The sequence below is a fragment of the Miscanthus floridulus genome, chromosome 6 (assembly GCF_019320115.1).
Source record: "Miscanthus floridulus cultivar M001 chromosome 6, ASM1932011v1, whole genome shotgun sequence".
Classification (NCBI taxonomy): Eukaryota; Viridiplantae; Streptophyta; class Magnoliopsida; order Poales; family Poaceae; genus Miscanthus; species Miscanthus floridulus.
Genome location: NC_089585.1, coordinates 125,280,167 through 125,297,141, shown reverse-complemented (window position 1 = coordinate 125,297,141; position 16,975 = coordinate 125,280,167). Strand labels below are relative to the sequence as shown.

Below are 16,975 nucleotides of genomic sequence, written 5' to 3'. Positions count from 1 at the left end.
ATCGATTCGAGGTAATGGGAAGGGGAACTTTGGACAGGCTTTGTTCAAACCGGTGTAGTCTACACACATTCTCCATTTCCCATTTTTCTTCTTGACCAACACGGGGTTAGCCAACCACTCTGGGTGGGACACTTCCTTGATGAACCTGGCCGCTAAGAGTTTCTATATCTCCTCACTGATGGCCCTGCGCTTTTCCTCGTCGAAGCGGCGCAGGCGTTGTCTCATGGGTCTAGATCTGGCCCGGATGTCCAGGGCATGCTCGGCGACCTCCCTTGGTATGCCCGGCATGTCCAAGGGACTCCATGCGAATATGTTAGCATTCGCGCGGAGAAAGTCGACGAGCACGGCTTCCTATTTGATGTCAAGGGAGGCGCTGATCCTTAGCGCTCGGTTGTCGGGGCAGGTGGGGTCGATCGGGATGAGTTTGGTGGTTTCCGCGGGCTCGAACGCCCCTGCGCGACGCTTGGAGTCAGGTACCTCGCCACTTAGTTGGTCGAGGTGGGCGATGAGGGTCTTGGCCTCTGCAAGAGCCTCGACGTACTCGATGCATTCGATGTCACAGTCGTACACATGTTCGTACGTGGACTCGACCATGATGACACTGCTAGGGCCTAGCATTTTGAGCTTGAGGTAGGTATAGTTGGGCACTGCCATGAACTTGGCGTAGCACGGCCGCCCCAGGATGGCGTGGTAGGCTCCCCCGAACCCGACTACCTCAAAGGTGAGGACTTCCTTGCGGTAGTTGGAGGGGGTGCCGAAGCAAACAAGAAGGTCGATGCGCCCGAGGGGTCGCGTGCGCTTCCCTAGCACGATGCCATGGAAGGGTGCGATGTCGCCTTGGAGCCTCGACCGGTTGATCTCCAAGAGCTCTAGGGTGTTGGCGTAGAGGATGTTGAGGCCGTTGCCTCCGTCCATCAACACTTTGGAGAGTTGGGTGTTGCCAATGATCGGGTCGACGACCAGTGGGTACTGCCCGGGGTTCAGAATATGGTTAGGGTGGTCATCTCGATCGAAGGTGATCGCCTCTCGAGACCAGTCGAGGTACTGGGGGGTGGCCACCTTGACCGAGAAGACCTCTCGGCGTTCCCTCTTGCGCTGCCGCACCGTAAGGTAGGCAGAGCGCCCACCGAAGATCATGAAGGCATTGCGTACCTCGAGGAACCCGTCGTCCTTGTCTTCGTCCCGACCACCGGCGCCCTTCTGCTTAGCGTCGTCGTTGGGGAGCCCGAGCTTGGCATAGTAACGCCGCAGCATGGTGCAATCCTCAAGAGCGTGCTTGACCGGGCCCTAGTGGTAAGGGCAGGGTTTCTTGAGCATGTCGTCGAAGGGCCTAGGGCCTTTGAAGCCTCAGGGGTTCTTGCATTCGACGGCTACGACCAGATCAGCCTCCAGGACCTCCTGCTTCCCCAGGCGCCCCTTTTTCTTTCTCTTAGGGAGGTGGGAGGCTGAGGCCTTGGGGGCCTCGTCCCTCCGCTTACCCTTGGTGTCGGTGTCGGGGAAGATGGCTTCGACAGCCTCTTCACCCAAGGCGAAGCTGGTGGCGATGTCGAGAAGCGCGGCAGCAGAGCGTGGCACATTTTGACCTAACTCTCAGACCAAGTCCCGACAAGTGGTGCTGGAGAGGAAAGCTTGGATGATCTCTGAATCGCCGACGCTGGCCAACTCGGTGCACTGTTTGGAGAAGCACCGGATGAAGTCTCGGAGAGACTCGTCCGGCTTCTGGCGATAGTTCTTAAGGTCCTAGGAGTTCCCAGGGCACACGTATGTACCCTAGAAGTTCCCGACGAAGATCCTAACTAGGTCGCGCCAGTCGTGGATTTGCGAGGGAGGAAGGTGCTCGAGCCAGGCTCGCGCTGAGTCCGACAGGAGCAAGGAGAGATTGTGGATGATGAGCAGGTCATCGTCTGTGCCACCTAGCTGGCAGGCCAGGCGGTAATCGGCAAGCCAGAGCTCCGGGTTGGTCTCGCCGCTGTACCTTGTGAGATTGGCCGGCTGCCGGAACCGGGTGGGAAAAAGAGCAGCGCGGATGGCCCTGCTGAAGACCCGAGGGCCTAGCGGTTTAGGGGAAGGACTGCAGTCCTCCCCACTATTGTAGCGACCGCCCCGATGTGGGTGGTAGCCCTGAGCAGGCCCCTCGTTGTCGTGGTGTCGTTGCCTGCTGACCACCTCATGGTCTCCCTGCACCTCGCGTCGATTGCCGAGGCGGTTCAGAAGCATGGGGACCCTGTGGGCTATTGGCGCTCGGTCGGGCTTGGGGTGAGCCAGGGCTTCCCTCTCCTGCCGAGGCGGTGCCGTGGGCAGGTTCGAGGCACCCCCGTGCCGTCGAGAGGCAGAACTCTCGGCCTGCCGAACCGCAGCGGTCTCTAGGAGATCGCAGAGCTCGCCGTGGACCCGCCGCCCCTCCATGGTAGAAGGCTCGGGCATTGCGCGGACCAGCATTGCCATAGCCGCGACATTCTAGCTAGCGCGATTAAAGACTAGGGGTTGCTCACTCCCTTCGTCATCGTGGATGCGGTGATGCACATCGCGGGTCCTCCGTCGGGCTCCCCCGCCTTCGCCGTGGCCTCGCTGTTCTTGTTCGAGAGTGTCTCGAAGCTGCTGCAGAAGGAGTTGGTCTTGTTCGACCTTGGCCTAGAGCTCTCGGAGCTGCTCTAGGTCTGGGCGCTGAGGTCGTGCAAGAGCAACGTTCTCATTTCGTACGACCGGCAGGGCAATGCGTGGGGGCGTGGCGGCGCCCGCCCCTGGGCAAAGTGGGGAGCGGCTACCTGCCGCCTCGTCCTCTTCGCCTGCCCTCGGCATCCCGAGCCCAACGTGGAAACACTCACGAGTGGGATCGTAAGTGCCTTCGTCGTCGGAGTCAGAGTAACCAAAGCAGTAGTCGCTTGCGGCCAAGAACTGGCACAAAGCCCTAGAGTCGTGGAGCCCAGAGAAATCCACTCCGGGCCATGCTGCGTCCTCATCTAAGGAGTCGGTGTGGGCGCTTAGGTCGAGACCGAAGCGCTGGTAGCGCTCTGAGGGATCCTCGTGAGCGGCAGCGTATGCGTAGGCGTAAGAAGCGGTGGCATTTCTCAACCCAAAGGGGTATGGGGATGGTGTCGTTGCTAGATTCTGCTCTGCCAGGGTCGGTTCTTCAGGGAGTGGGGGAGCGGAGCTTGACAACTGGGCATCGCCTCGAGCCACCGGCGATTTTCTTTTGTCCAAGCTCAGGCCAGACAGGTCCCTAGCCAGGGACCCCGTACCAATAGCTGGTCGTAGGATATCGGTGGGGAGTGGCGTGCCGCCTCGGGTTTGCGTAGCATCGGGGTGGCCTTGCTCACGTCATGCCTGGCGAGCGCAGCGAGAGCGGCCGCCCGGGCGTTGCCTACGCCTGGGCTGCCGGTACGTAACTTCATCGTCGGACGGTGGGGCTCGAGGAGTGAGGAGTACCATGTCGTACTCATGCCCTAGAGACATGAACTCTAGGCTCCCGAACCAAACCACGGTACTAAGACGCAATGGTCGTACGGGGTCTACCATCCGGCACCTACTGGGATGATGAAACTGACATGCAGAGGCCCCTACCTGGCGCGCCAACTGTCGGTGTTTTGGACCGGGGGGTCCTCAACCGACTAGTGAATTTGTTCTGCATACTCCCAATCCCGAATGGTGATGCAAAGAGACACAAGATTTATACTGGTTCGGGCAATCGGTACCCTATGTCCAGTCTGAGAGATCGAACTTGTATTCCTTACACCGAAGTGCTCGTAGTAGGGGGTTACAAGCTAAGGGAAAGAGGAAACTAGTCCCAGGTCTCGACAAGGTGTCATGTGGGCCGTCTGAGACATTGCTCTCAAGCGGCGGGAATGTGTGCGTGTGTGTGTTACAAGGTGTTCTCCCCCCTCTAAGTGGCCCGAGTCTTCTCCTTTTATAGTTGAAGGGAGGACAAGGACAATACATGTATTACTATGCGGTGTCATTCCAACAGGGGCGGCATGTCCGAACCCTATGGCCTGTTCCTGTGGCAGCGTGGTCGTCGGAGTGGTCCGTCCTTGGAGTACTGGGGCGGCGTGGTCGTCCCATCATATCCTGTGCGTCGTGGGAGCCCTGGGAATGCCTCGGAGTGGACGCGGCGGCGAATGTGCAAGCCACTGTGGAGGGATTGTACGCGAGGCCGAGACTTGGTCGGTGCCGAGGCTTGCACTGCGGTGGGGGGGTCTCAGCAGGCATGAACCCCAAGATCACCGAGGCCCTAGTGTACAGTGCTAAGGCCTTGGATGATCATGGGTACATCGTTAGGACACAGTGGCCGATAATCCCTGTCGTACCCTGTCCCAGCCGGTATGGCGCTGATCGTGGACACAGTGTTAGGACACAGTGGCCGGTAATCCCCACCGTGCCCTGTCCCAGCCGGTATGGCGCTGATGCGACCTCGGGTCGCGTCGGCCATTCTGTGGCGTTAAGCCACCGTCTGGCTGAGATTGTGGGAGTGGTTGAAGCATTAATGAGACATGACGCGCTGTCGGGAGGATCGGTTGAGGCAGGGGGCGATGGACTGCGGACGAGCCGGCCTCGCGCGATACGGAGAATGAGGCCTCGCGCGAGATGGAGATCAGGCTCCTTGCCGAGGCCTCGCGCGAGAGGCCTCACGCGATACGGAGAACACGCCTCCTGCTGAGGCCTTCTATGGAGGGCCTCGGGCGAGGCGAAGACGGTGTTCCCTGCCGAGGCCTTCCCTGGGGAGCCTCGCACGAAGCGGAGTTTGCGTCGAGATGCCGAGACCTCCTGCTCAAGGCTCGAGGCGAGGAGGGGGAGGGCCTAGTGGGCTCGATCATGGCGGATGAGGGGCCCACGACTTACCTTCTAGCTTTTATTTTTTTAGATGGGACTTTAGCGACCCATTTGATGTTTTGCTTGGGGTACCCCATTCTAAGGTACCCGACAGTTGGGTCCTGAGCATCCATCCACTGAAGCGGTGGCTCACCCCACGCGGGGGGGGGGCTACCTCTCGATAAAGGGGCCAAGGGAGACCCCCTCTTGGTCCTCCGCACCACTGCCACAACGCCCGAGGACCCTTCGGTCGGATCCTCCTCCATCGGGTCGCTTCGAGCGCCACAGGTGGATCCGCCTGGGCCCCTAGTGGCGCAGACTGTACTACGCCCTCGAGCACCACCATGGCTATGCCCAGCTGATCCTGGCTTGGCGCAGTCATGACCACCTCCACCGGCGATACATGACCCTTAGCCAGTGGTGCCACACCCACTGCGGAAGATCCTGCCTGCTTGGTGGCCACCAAGGGCACGGGTACGGCCATGGCTGCCGTCAAGTCGACCAACGCTGCCGTAGCCTCGTCGCCACTCCTGCCCAAAATAGGAGCAGCGTCGAGCGATGGCCCCCATCCTGCCTGACGGGCAAGGCTCTTCTTGGGCACCATCCCTAGAACACGGCTCATCCACAAAAGTCTACACAAAAGAAAAAGGCATAAAGTCAAAACAGAAAAACAAAATAAAAGAAAAACAGGGGAGTCAGTGGCTTACCCTGATGCCTTCGGCCGACAGGAGCGCTTTAGGGATGAACCCCTAGACCCCTGCCCCAACTCATTAGGACGGGACCACTTTGAACCAGTCCCCTGCTCCTGGCAGGGGAGCTTATCTTCCTAGTTTTTGAGGGCACGGCTGCAGAGGCACCCCTTTCGGTCAACACCTCAGGCTGGGTGGCGGATCCACTCACCTCCATCCTCTCATGACACATGGCAATAGGCCCCCCTCCTCCATTGGCACCTCAGGGGCCTCCTCGGATCCAGCCACCCACCGATCCTCTGCCAGCACCCCGTGCGAAACGGTAGACTCCTCGACTCCAACCTCCTCCATCCTTGTGGACTCACTTCCCTCCACGTGGGACGAGGGGGGTTCCTACATAGACGAGGGGACATTGGTCAGCGTGCCCTCGTCCTCTAGGATGCCCCAATCCACACCGGCAGCAACCTCATCAACTTCATCATCACCATCATCATCGCTGTCATCATCGTCGTCATCACTGCTTACATCCTCTCCTCGGTCCTGTGCTTCCTGCTTCCGCCGCTCCTCAGCTTTCTTTTGCTCCCTTGTCCTCTTTTCCCACTCGGCCGCGACACGATTCACCACAGCCACGACCTAATCCTTCAGTAGTGGGACTGGGCAGTCCTTGAAGAATAGCCTCCTCGGCTGGTCCTGCCATCCCAAGGTTGGTATTAAAGGATCAAAAATTCAATAAAAAAGGAGGGTACGGGGAAGGAAAGCTTACAAATTCAAGGAACCCGGGTTCTGGTCGCATTGGGGGGTGTCCTGGCACCAGATACACAGGTTCAAGGGTGGAGCCGGAGGTGTCCTTCGTAGGCTCCATCGCCTCCCTAATACGTTGTGCCACTTTAGAAGGAGCAAGCGCCTCATCAACGAGCACCGTTCCTTCGAACGACTCTCCAGGAACCATCCGGTACAGGGGAAGTGCGCGCGCCATTAGTGGCGCCACCCTTCTTGCATGATAGGCACCAATGATTCCCGACCCCTTCATGCCCCGGGCCTTCAGAGCGTGAATGGTGGCAAGAAGGTCGGCAAGGTGTTTCTTCTCTGAATTCGGATAGCCCTACTGCCACGACTCTAGAGCCTCGTCGATGAGGCGCCCAGAGTACTTCGGCAATGTGGCGCTCAGGTCGTCCCTGATATAAAACCACTGCGAGTGCCACCCCTTATTTGAGGATGATAGACGCATCAGCGGGTAGTCCCTTGACTGGGTGTGGCATAGATGATTGCTGGCACATCCCATCGGCACGCTCACATCCTTCCCCCCAATCTTTCTCTTCGACAAACTAACGGTGAAAAAATGCCTCCACAAATCAAAGTGGGGATCGATCCCTAGGAAACCCTCACATAGGGCAACAAACGCCGCCATATGTTGGACACCATTGGGGGTAAGATGCTGCGGCTCTACTTGGTAATAATCCAACAACCCCTGAAGAAATCTAAGCACAGGTACGGTAAAACCCCGCTCATGAAAGATGGCAAAAGACACGACGTACCCTTCGGGCGGCGCAGGCTCGCTCTCATCACTAGGCAACAGCCACTCCCCGACGGCGGACAGCGGGCGGAGGAGGCCACGGTGGACGAGGCCCTCCAAATGCCGAGAAGTAATGCTGGATCTGCCCCACAGCTCCATTAAAACGTCGGGGGAAAGATGGGTGTGAGCTCAAACGAGGGCGGCAATGCGGACGCGAGCTCGACGGCGGCGGTAAACGTAGATGCAAACCTAACAGCGGCGGTGATTTTGGTATGGGAAGCTAGGGCGACTGGCGACAAAAGCTGCGGATGCGAAGGCGAGGAAGCAAAATATGGAACCTTGGGGGCGAACCCCGAGGTTTTATAGTGGCGACGGATGCGAGAAGGGCAACCGTCTGCCTCGATCTCCGGGCTAGCCACGCGCACCATCATGTCATGTCGTGGGACACGCACCCACGATCCCTATCCTCTCCCACCAAAATCACGCCGGGCGATTCGCTTTCCTGAAGCAACTGGACTCTTTTCCCACAGAGGGGACGTGGACCAGAAAAATCTCTTCACTAAACCCGTCTGGGCCCATAAATGATCGGAGGTCGACCCACCTAGGTTCCTAGAGCCAGAGGGCCATCCCAACGAGGGATAGGCCCACAGACCACCAGGGCCTCGATCCGCAGTAGGGTCCTAGCCGGGTCGACACTGAATGAAATTCCCACGAACGGAATACCACGATTCCCTTAAAAATACCCAGTTGATGAAAAACCAAGTCTTTTAGCCTTACCCGTGAAGGGTCTGATACTACCCCTCAGGCAACTCTATTCGAATCACCCGGGGACTCGGGGGCTACACCCATTGGGTGCGCTCGCGTGCACCCTCTAGCAAAGTAACTCCGATGAAATCAAAAACACCCCTAGGCAATTCTATCCAATCACCCGGAGGCTCGGGGGGCTACTGTTGGAGACCTAATACCGAGGTACCCCAGAAGGTGGAATCAATAACCATCAAACGTTAAAAACTTTTGGATGGATAAGGGCGCCACTACGTTCCTTGCCCGAATGACAGGAGTTTGGTTCTGCCTCGCCCGATGCTTTTGGGACAGCTCCGCCTCGCCCGAGGGCTAAGGGCTAGTCTTTGTCTCGCCCGACGCCTTTGGGCTGGCCTTGCCTCACCCAAGGGCTAAGGGCTAGTCTCCGCCTCGCCCGACGCCTTTGGGACAGCTCAGCCTCACCCGAGGGCTAAGGGCTAGTCTCCGTCTCGCTCGATGCCTTTGGGACAGCTCCGCCTCGCCCGAGGGCTAAAGGCTAGTCTCCGCCTCGCCTGACCCTCGAGGGGCAGGCTCGGTCTCACTCAAGGGATAAGGACTGGTCTCTGCCTCGCCCGACGACCGAGGACGAACCTCACCCCGCTCGATGTCTAAAGACCGGTTTTATCTTACCTGACAACTTCTCCTCGTTCCCTCATGATGATGGGTACAGGGTAAGATGAGATGTTCGGGTCAACCACGGCTTCAAGGACCATACCCTATGCCCCGACAGGAAAGGTACTGCTAGGGAACGACGGGACGGATGCTTTAGACCCTTCCAGGCGCCGTAGAGCCTAAAAAGTATTGCAAGTACGTGCTCCTCACCCTGTAGAGTTGTAGGCGCCGCCTTCAGCTCTGAGACATGGAACCCGACAAAGATATACGACAACCACTACGCTCCAGAAAAGGATTTGCAATCTCCACGAATGACGGATATACCGTCACCATGTTATGGACCCAAGGGAGTGGCGCCCGCTTCCTGACCCCTCGGGTCCACCAAATCGGAAGACCATGCCCACGGCGCTACTCCGGACCCCGACCCCTTGTCCCTCCGACAGAGACTCATAGGAACCAAAAGACGTGCAGAGCAAGGCTGGGCGAGGCTCATAAGTCAAAACCACTGTACCACAGCCCATACCCTGCGTAGGGCAGTATTCTGTAATCATCCTGACATTCTACAGAGGTATCGACATTATTATAGGCGCTTATCATCCTTTCGCACCCATCAGAATGGGTAACTAGGTTGGGTAGACGTGAGCCACAAGGCTAGGTAGAGTACACATCCTAGCTCTCGCGCTTGTAAAGCCGTCCCTTTCATCTATAAAAGGGGATGCGCTTCCTTCAACAGAGGGACCGACTTTTGACGACACAACACATAACACACACAGTCAAGCTGCTACCAAGCTCTTGGCCCCCTTTCGACCCTTCTATCAGAGACTTGGGATCAGTCCCTCTCTTGATCATTTGTACCCCCTACTACGAACCGTTTTCGGTGTTAATAACACGAGCAGCAACAAACTAGACGTAGGGACATTCAGTCCGAACCAGTATAAATCTTGTGTCCTTTAGCGCACCATCCGAGCCTAACACGCATTACTATAAATCTACTTGCCGGTGCTTGTACGAAACACTGACAACGGATGACACTCCTTCGTTTGCTAGTTTTATATGGGCACCTACATATTTGCCATCGTAAACAGTAAATCTCTTAATTTTTTATCATTTTTGCTGATGTGGCATGCCACATAGTCAGCCAGCGTGGTAGCGTCTTTCCTCCCGCTGCTGCTTGTCTCTCCCTCCACTCGCTGACATGTGGGCCCCAATAGTTAGGTGGACATGCCCCGACATGCTCGCCGTCGCCTCTACGCAGGCCCTCGCGCCGTGGACATGCCTCGACGCTGACCCGCTCCCTACTCTCTCTAACAGCGACCGCACCCATGCCCAAGCTGCTTGTGGGCGCAGTCTCCTCGCAGGGTCGGCCGAAGCAGGGCACGTCCGCGTGCGGGGTCGGCCTGGGGACGCGTGGGCCTAGGGCGCCAGGGCAACGATGGTGGGGGCCCCGGAGGAGGCCGACCACTGGGTGCGAGGCGGACACAGCCGTGGCTGGAGCCAGAGTCGGAGTCGGAGCCTCGCCGTGGTGCGTGAGCACGGGGGGACACGGTCGTTGAGTCCATAGACGAAGGAGGAGGACGCCCCCACGATGTCGGCGGCGCCCTTTGCGGACCCGGGAGGCCATTGCGGCGACGCCGACGCTCAGATCTAGCACTCCCACTACAGCTCGCCCCAGGATGCGGCAAAGTAGCGGGAGGAGGTGGCGACGAAGGAGTGAACGCTCAGGTATGTGGTCGTCATGGCCACCAGGAAGAGCGCCCACAGGAACATGGTCCCCCTCCCGCATGCATGCTCGCCCCTTCTCCGGCCTGACTGGTGGGGCCCACATGTCAGCGAGTGAAGGGAGAGAGAAGAAGCAGCGGGAGGAGAGGCTCTGCCAGGCTGACTGACTGTGTGGCATGCCACCTCAGTAAAAATGGTAAAAAATTAGAAGTATTACTGTTTATGATGGTAAATGTGCAGGTGCTGTATAAAAATGACAGGAGTGTTGTTGCTAAGGATGGCAAAAAAAAAGTTATGTCCCCGGAAGTGGCCTCCGTCATCTCCGCCGCCAAAACAACGCTAAGCCCTGTTTGGCCAGGCTCCAGCCTGTCGGCCCCTGAGCGACCGACACCATATACTGTTCATTAGAATCGTTTTTCCTTCTCATCCTTTCCTCTCTCACAGACGGAGGCGGAGCCGGAGAAGCTCGTTCCCCTGTCGGCCCCTGAGCGGCGGACAAGTGTGCAAACCGGAGCCCTACCGAACGGGGCTGCCGGCGGCATCGAGAGTGTGGGAGAGAGAGTGTGGGCGAGCCTGGCCGCCGGAGCCCTGCCAAACGGGGCTACTCGATCACTCTCGAACTCTCGATGCTGTCGGCCCGCGCGGCGTCGCCGGCGTCGCGCGGGGGATGGGCGTTATACGAGCTGTACAGGGCAGCGAGCCGCGCGGCGGCGCCGGCGGTGCTATTGTGGCGGCGACTGCAAGGGCTGGAGCACCCGACGCGGTGGCCGGAGCGGCTAGGCCGGCCGTCTGCGGCGCGGCCTCGGCCGGGCTCTCCGCTCGTGTGGTTTCATGCCGTATCCCTCGGGGAGGGAATGGCCGCGCTCCCCGTTGTCCGCCACTGCGTCCGCCTCCATCCCGGCCTCCCCGTGCTACTCACCAGTCACCACCACCACTCTCTCCTCGTTGTAAGCTCCCGTTCTCAACCGCGTGTGCCATTTTCAAAATCCGTATATTGAGTTGTCGTCGCCTAAATACTGCTATTTGGCTTGTATGCAGCGAAGTTATCAAGGATCTACTTCCTGATGGTGTCATATATCAGGTGCGTCTGCAGATTGCTCGCGTAGCTTCAGACCCTTGTGGCTGTGCTGGATTTAGTTTAGTGAGGATGAACAGTGTGTTTTCTTCGTAACTACTATTTGATAATTCGAATTGGTCTGGCTTTGGTCATTTGTTGATGCTTCTTCATGCTCGAGTACTTCTGTTTAATGAGATAATCATACATTGATACAATACAGTTGCACTATCACTTCAATTTCACAGGATTATTGCCCTAAGAAGGTTACAGGGTATTTACCTAACTGCAGCTATTAGGTTGTAATAGTAAACTTTGAGTACAAATTGGGAGGGAAAGTGTAGTATGTTCAGATGCTGGGACGGGCTGCCTTAAGGATTTCGGAAATGTACATTGGAAGCAGCTTCATGCGCAATTTTTGCATGCTTTGTTTATTTCTCCCTTCCAACCTCATTTTTTTATGCGTGTAGTTTGCTCCTCTTGACTGTCCTAATGCAATAGACAGTTTTATTGGATACTGGAAGCCAAGTTTGATACTTCTTCTGGAAAGTGAACTCTGGCCAAACCTCATTACGTCTGCAGCAGCAAAAGGGGTAAGTGGCTTTCTCATAATTCTGGAGCATGAGATCACTGTTCATGATAATGCTTATTTTCTAGTTCCTAGTGTTCATCCTTCTCTTTAGTTTTTCATACTGCAAGAGCAGAACTTTTGTCTGTACTATTCGTAGTTTCTGCATCACACATTCATGCTGTAAGCTGTAGTTACTTATTTGTTATGAATTGCCTACTTATCTGCAGATTGCAGTGGCTCTTTTAAATGCTCGCATATCATTGATATCTTTCAACCACTGGTCGATGCCTCTAGGGTCCCCATTAATTGCTCTGATGCTCTCTAAACTATCACTTGTTGTCCCATTGGTAAGTACCCATGGTAATGCTGACCTTATTTTTATGTACATCTATTACTGCTGCCATCATTCATTTCTTATCGTTGCAGAGTACTATTCAGGCTGTTCGTTTTCAGCTGCTACATACACAACCAGGGATCATACATTTTGCTGGAGATTTAAAATATGGTATACTCAAGTTTTGTCTAGTCCTTCCTGAGAATAGATTTTAAGTGATCCTATAAGTGATTTAGTTTCAAAGGTTGTCTTGGGAGCTTGAAAGATAACCAGGTTTACAAGTCAAATGATTTATTAGAGGATTCATGTAATTCACATAGCTGTCGGAGATGTTAATGCCGGGGAGAATCAGGTCAATGAAATAAAAGATCTGCAACAGCAGTTTAGCAATAGGCCCCTCTGGATGGCTGCTTCTATTCACAGAGGTGAAGAAGAAGGTAAGAACTCAGGAGCTGAACCTTTTGCTGATTCCTGGACTAATACAATGTATTATATCACTTCACTTCCAGTAAGCTGTACAAAAAACTGCTAGCATTTCACATTTTCATAATAATGGTTACTCCTATCCCTAACTTTGTTGACTTCTTCGAGTTATCCTAGAACAACTGAACAACTTCGATTTCCACCTCCTGCAACAATTAATTGCTGAAAATGGGTGTACCCAGTGCAGAGAGCTCCCGCTCTGTGCGGGGTCTGGGGAAGGGTGTCAATGGCAAGCCTTACCCTCGCCTGTGCAATGCGAGGAGACCGCGACTCGAACCCAGGACCTTCCGGTCACAGGTGGTAAGACTTTACCGCTTGCACCAGGCCCGCCCTTCAATTAATTGCTGAAAATGCTGTTAGAATATTATACCAAGAAAAATACTTTGAATGACAGATATATAATGTTGTTACATACTGACCAGGATTGAAAGTTTGACTTACATTTACTTAAGGTAGTTAAATGCCGTATACATGTAAATTGTCATACTGATGGACTATTTGTTCAAAATATACAGGAGTACTGTGTCAGTGGATGCTTCTATATCCTCAAGCTTAATAACGTAATACTAAAATTGTCTTTGTTTTAGAGAATCACCTCTGCCATAGTTTCATTCATGTAGTTTTATTTTTTGCCGTGACCAATATTCATGTAGTTTCTTATGAATGATCGTCTGTCATATCATTATTCTGCCTCATTTTTTGTATTTCTGTTCATACTCTGATCAGGAAAAATGGAGTAGCTTTTGTGAAATTATATCTCAGTTGTTTATTCATCATTTTTACATTTTCAATGTGGAGTGACATGGAGGAATTACATTGCTGACTTATTATTCTCGCGTTCTCAACATGAAGGAAATGGTTTTCAGTTTTTCACAAGCCATCTCGATTTTCTTACTTTATTTTTTCAGTCATCCTCCGCGTTCATGATGAGTTAGTCAAGATGTATCCCACTCTACTACTAATTCTTGTGCCAAGACATCCTGAGGACTGCAAGAATATTTCCTTGGTATGATAATGGTGCATTTCTTACCCCTTTTAAATCTTTAATACTTGTTTGTTACCAGTATTTATAGTATCATATCTTGTTGGATACTCAAGTCAAAATAATTGAACACACAAAGGTAAGTTACTGGTGACTGACTTCACTGTTTAAAATTTGAATTTCTTCAGCGTGAAGAGATTAAGCATTTTAATTTAGGATTCCAACTTTGTTCTGGTATGAGATGCTATTCGTTATGATAGTATAATATATCTGAACACATCTTTGTGTATGTTGTTGCAGTCACTAAAGAAACAAAAGGTCAATTTTGTGCTGAGGTCAACTAGGGAAGTGGTGGCTTCAAGCACTAGGGTATACATGGTCGATACTTTAGGTTTGTGATCATCTCCTTCTGAAAGTTGATGTATTGCTGCACAAATTGTGTATACCATGTTTCAACTCCTCCCTCCATACCGAAATAATAGGCATATTTTGATCAAGAAAAAGTCATGCAAAATAGATTTGGACCCTTAATTTCTCTTATTAGAACATGTCGTCATTTGCGAAAGAATCTGTTATGGTGGGCCGCGTCTACCAGCGCCGCAAGCGGAGCCGTGGCTAAACGGCCAAGCGACGACATGCGGCTGCATGGGGGTCACGGCCACGGGCTCCAGCAGTGCCTTGAGTTTAGGATCTCAGATTCACGTTTGTTAGTCAGTTGAGTTTGTTAGTCAGTTAGAAAAGTATGGAACACTCGGCTATATAGCCTAAACAGATGGAATAATAAAAGGGGTAAGCTGGAGATTGGATTAACCTCTTCTGCTCCTAACCCCTTGCCGCTCAGTGTTCGACGCCGGCCTTCAGGACGGCGTCGCACGCTCGCCGCCGAGACCCCAAGCCACGTCCTCCCATCTCCCACGGTTACTTCCTGAGAGGAACGAGTAGTGACCTCAACAGAATCACCATCATCTCAATTCTCAAAGGCACTTTGAATACAAAATCTATTGATGCAATGCTAGTTTTATGTCCTAAAGTTGCATCTATTTTGAATAATTGTTGGTCAAAATTTGTAAAATTGCCTTTCCTTGTATAAAATACACTTATCATTCCAAGACGGAGGGAGTATTAGCTAACAGCGTAAAATACCATGAAAAACAGGGGAATTAAGAATGCTTTATAGGGTCACTCCAGTTGCAGTTATTGGCGGTTCGTTTCTATCTGGCTTAGCTGTCCATAATATTTCTGAGGCTGCTGCAGCTGGTTGTGCTGTTATGACTGGTGAGTCAATGGTATTGACATACTTATGTTTGGCATTTCTTTGTGAAAAGTCACAATATTTGTTGTTCACAAAGTGAACTCTGGCATGCAGGACCCCATGTTGGACACTTCTACCATATGCTGGTTGAAATGTGGCAAATAAATCCTTTAGCTGTCAAGCAGGTGACAAAGTCACAAAATTATTTTTCAGCTATTTTGCTACCTAAACAAAACACCATTCTGTGACTAGCACACCATTGCATAGTAAATTTGATCACTAGCTCAGTTGCTTCTCCATAAAAGTAATCAGTCAAGGTCGGTCGTATGATGAGTGATTTTTTTTTGGGTTCTAGACTTGCCTCTTTTCCTACTGCTTGCTGAAATTAGTTGGGCATGATAAAATTGATGTTTAACAGAGGGAATTGGGCCTGAAAATTCTTTCACAGAGTGTTCTTTTTTCATTCAGGTGTCAGGAGAATTCGAACTTCTGCAAACACTAAAAGAACTGCTTGGTGATGCCAGCACTCTAGGAGCACGTCAAAGAGCTGCAAAAAATGCATTTTCCATTATGTCAGATGGAGTTGTGAACTGTGTATGGAATTTAGTCAGCAGGTTCGCCATTGACTTCCAAACAGATACGTGGAACAATTGACTTAGTGGAGGCCTCTTCTTGTAATCTCCGTGGTACGCTCATGAAACCAAAATTTCCCTGATAATCTGATCATAAGCTTTCACGGCACATTAACAGCTGCTGATTTATTGCAGGGGCTGTTGGAGGAGTGGAAATGCACAGGGAGACTGACACCGGTGATTGTGGCATGCTGGCGACCTGGTGACTGGTGACTGGTGACAAAGGACACGAATCTCAAATTAAAGGACACTAAGCTCACATGAAAGAACGTATGTCCACATCATCTGCTTGCCTTGCTCCTGCCGGAAATTTAATATTCCATAAAAAGATCCTCTGGGATATCTGTCATCCTTCCTTGTGGCATGGATGTGATATATTTTGTCATTCCCTAGTGCCAGTCAGCAGATGATCATTTGGAGTGCCTTTTCCTTTGTAAAATTTGCACATTCAAGGCTCCAGGAATTTCAAGGACCATGTCAATTTTAGTGTTAGATGTGAACTGTTAAATGCATATGATTTTTCAGGCGTGATATGTGAGATTGATATCCTTTTCTATCTTGGCAAAGTACAGTTTTGGGGAAAGGAAAGGGGGGAATGAGAAAAGGACACAACGAATGTATGACATAGGTTGGACTGCAATTTGCAAATAGATATGAGGTGCTAGCCAGGTAGCTCTTCTTCCCCACCTCGTTCAACAGTGCACACGTGGTAAAGAAGTACTCGCTTTGTGTACCAAAAGAATGCATTTGATGAGGAGTCAATTAATATCAAATATAACTAAATTTATATCAAATCCTGTGTTTGCTGTTATGCGCGTGAAGGAGAGACTATTTTGTCTGTGTCTTCTCGCGTGCGTTGCGTTAAATATCTTTGATCAGTGAAGGCGTGGCATTTTGTCCGTGTCTTCCTGCTCGGCTGCCCTTTTCAAATGGCTGTGCCGGCTGAGGCTTGCTGCTGCAGCAAGCTGTTCCGATCAGGCTGATTTTTTGGCTGTGGAGTACTGGCAGGGATGTCTTCTTTTTCTTGAAAGGTGGCATGGAGATGGAGGTCTTTGAAAAATAGGTATTGACGCACGCATCGCCTTCCTGGAAGCAGCTCTCTGCCTCTCTTCCCTATCGTTGAAGGTAGAGTGCTGCTTGTTTTTGTAGGTTCTTAATCTATTATGTTTATTGTATTCTCGTATTCTGAAGTCTCCGGTCTCCAAGTCGTTCGGCGCACTCCGCACTGGGCAAGGCATAGCAGCGCTGCCGCGGGTGATTTTTGAGCTGTGGTGCTGGAGAAGTTTGAGCCAAGAAGACCCAACCCGACACCACCAGGAGGCCCAAAACGAGAGCTCCCATGCCGTTCTCCCACCACTCCCCAGCTGCTACAAGTCAGCTACTCGCCCCTTCCCGCCGCACGCTCCTATTGCCATTGGCATGCCCGCGAGCCGGCGCGACCCCGGCGGCGGCACCGGCGCCGAAGCTGCGCTCCTAGCCGCCGGGCTGCGAGCGGAGTTGCTGCCGCGGCACGTGGCTGTGGTGATG

At 52.9% G+C, this 16,975-nt stretch overlaps 1 protein-coding gene and 1 pseudogene across 1 annotated transcript; one reads left to right on the top strand and one right to left on the bottom strand.

Annotated features, from left to right (window-relative positions):
- Window positions 1-351: 351 nt before the first annotated feature.
- LOC136461182 (uncharacterized) lies at window positions 352-654 on the bottom strand. Its single transcript, XM_066460589.1, has one exon. It carries the CDS (start codon window positions 652-654, stop codon window positions 352-354), a length of 303 nt encoding a protein of 100 aa, XP_066316686.1.
- Window positions 655-10,588: 9,934 nt separating this feature from the next.
- Window positions 10,589-16,786, top strand: LOC136456877 (probable 3-deoxy-D-manno-octulosonic acid transferase, mitochondrial; annotated as a pseudogene).
- The last annotated feature ends 189 nt before the right edge of the window (window positions 16,787-16,975 follow it).

Coding starts and splice junctions, on each gene's coding strand:
- LOC136461182 (XM_066460589.1), bottom strand. CDS start 654: ATGGCAGTGCCCAACTATACCTACCTCAAGCTCAAAATGCTAGGCCCT.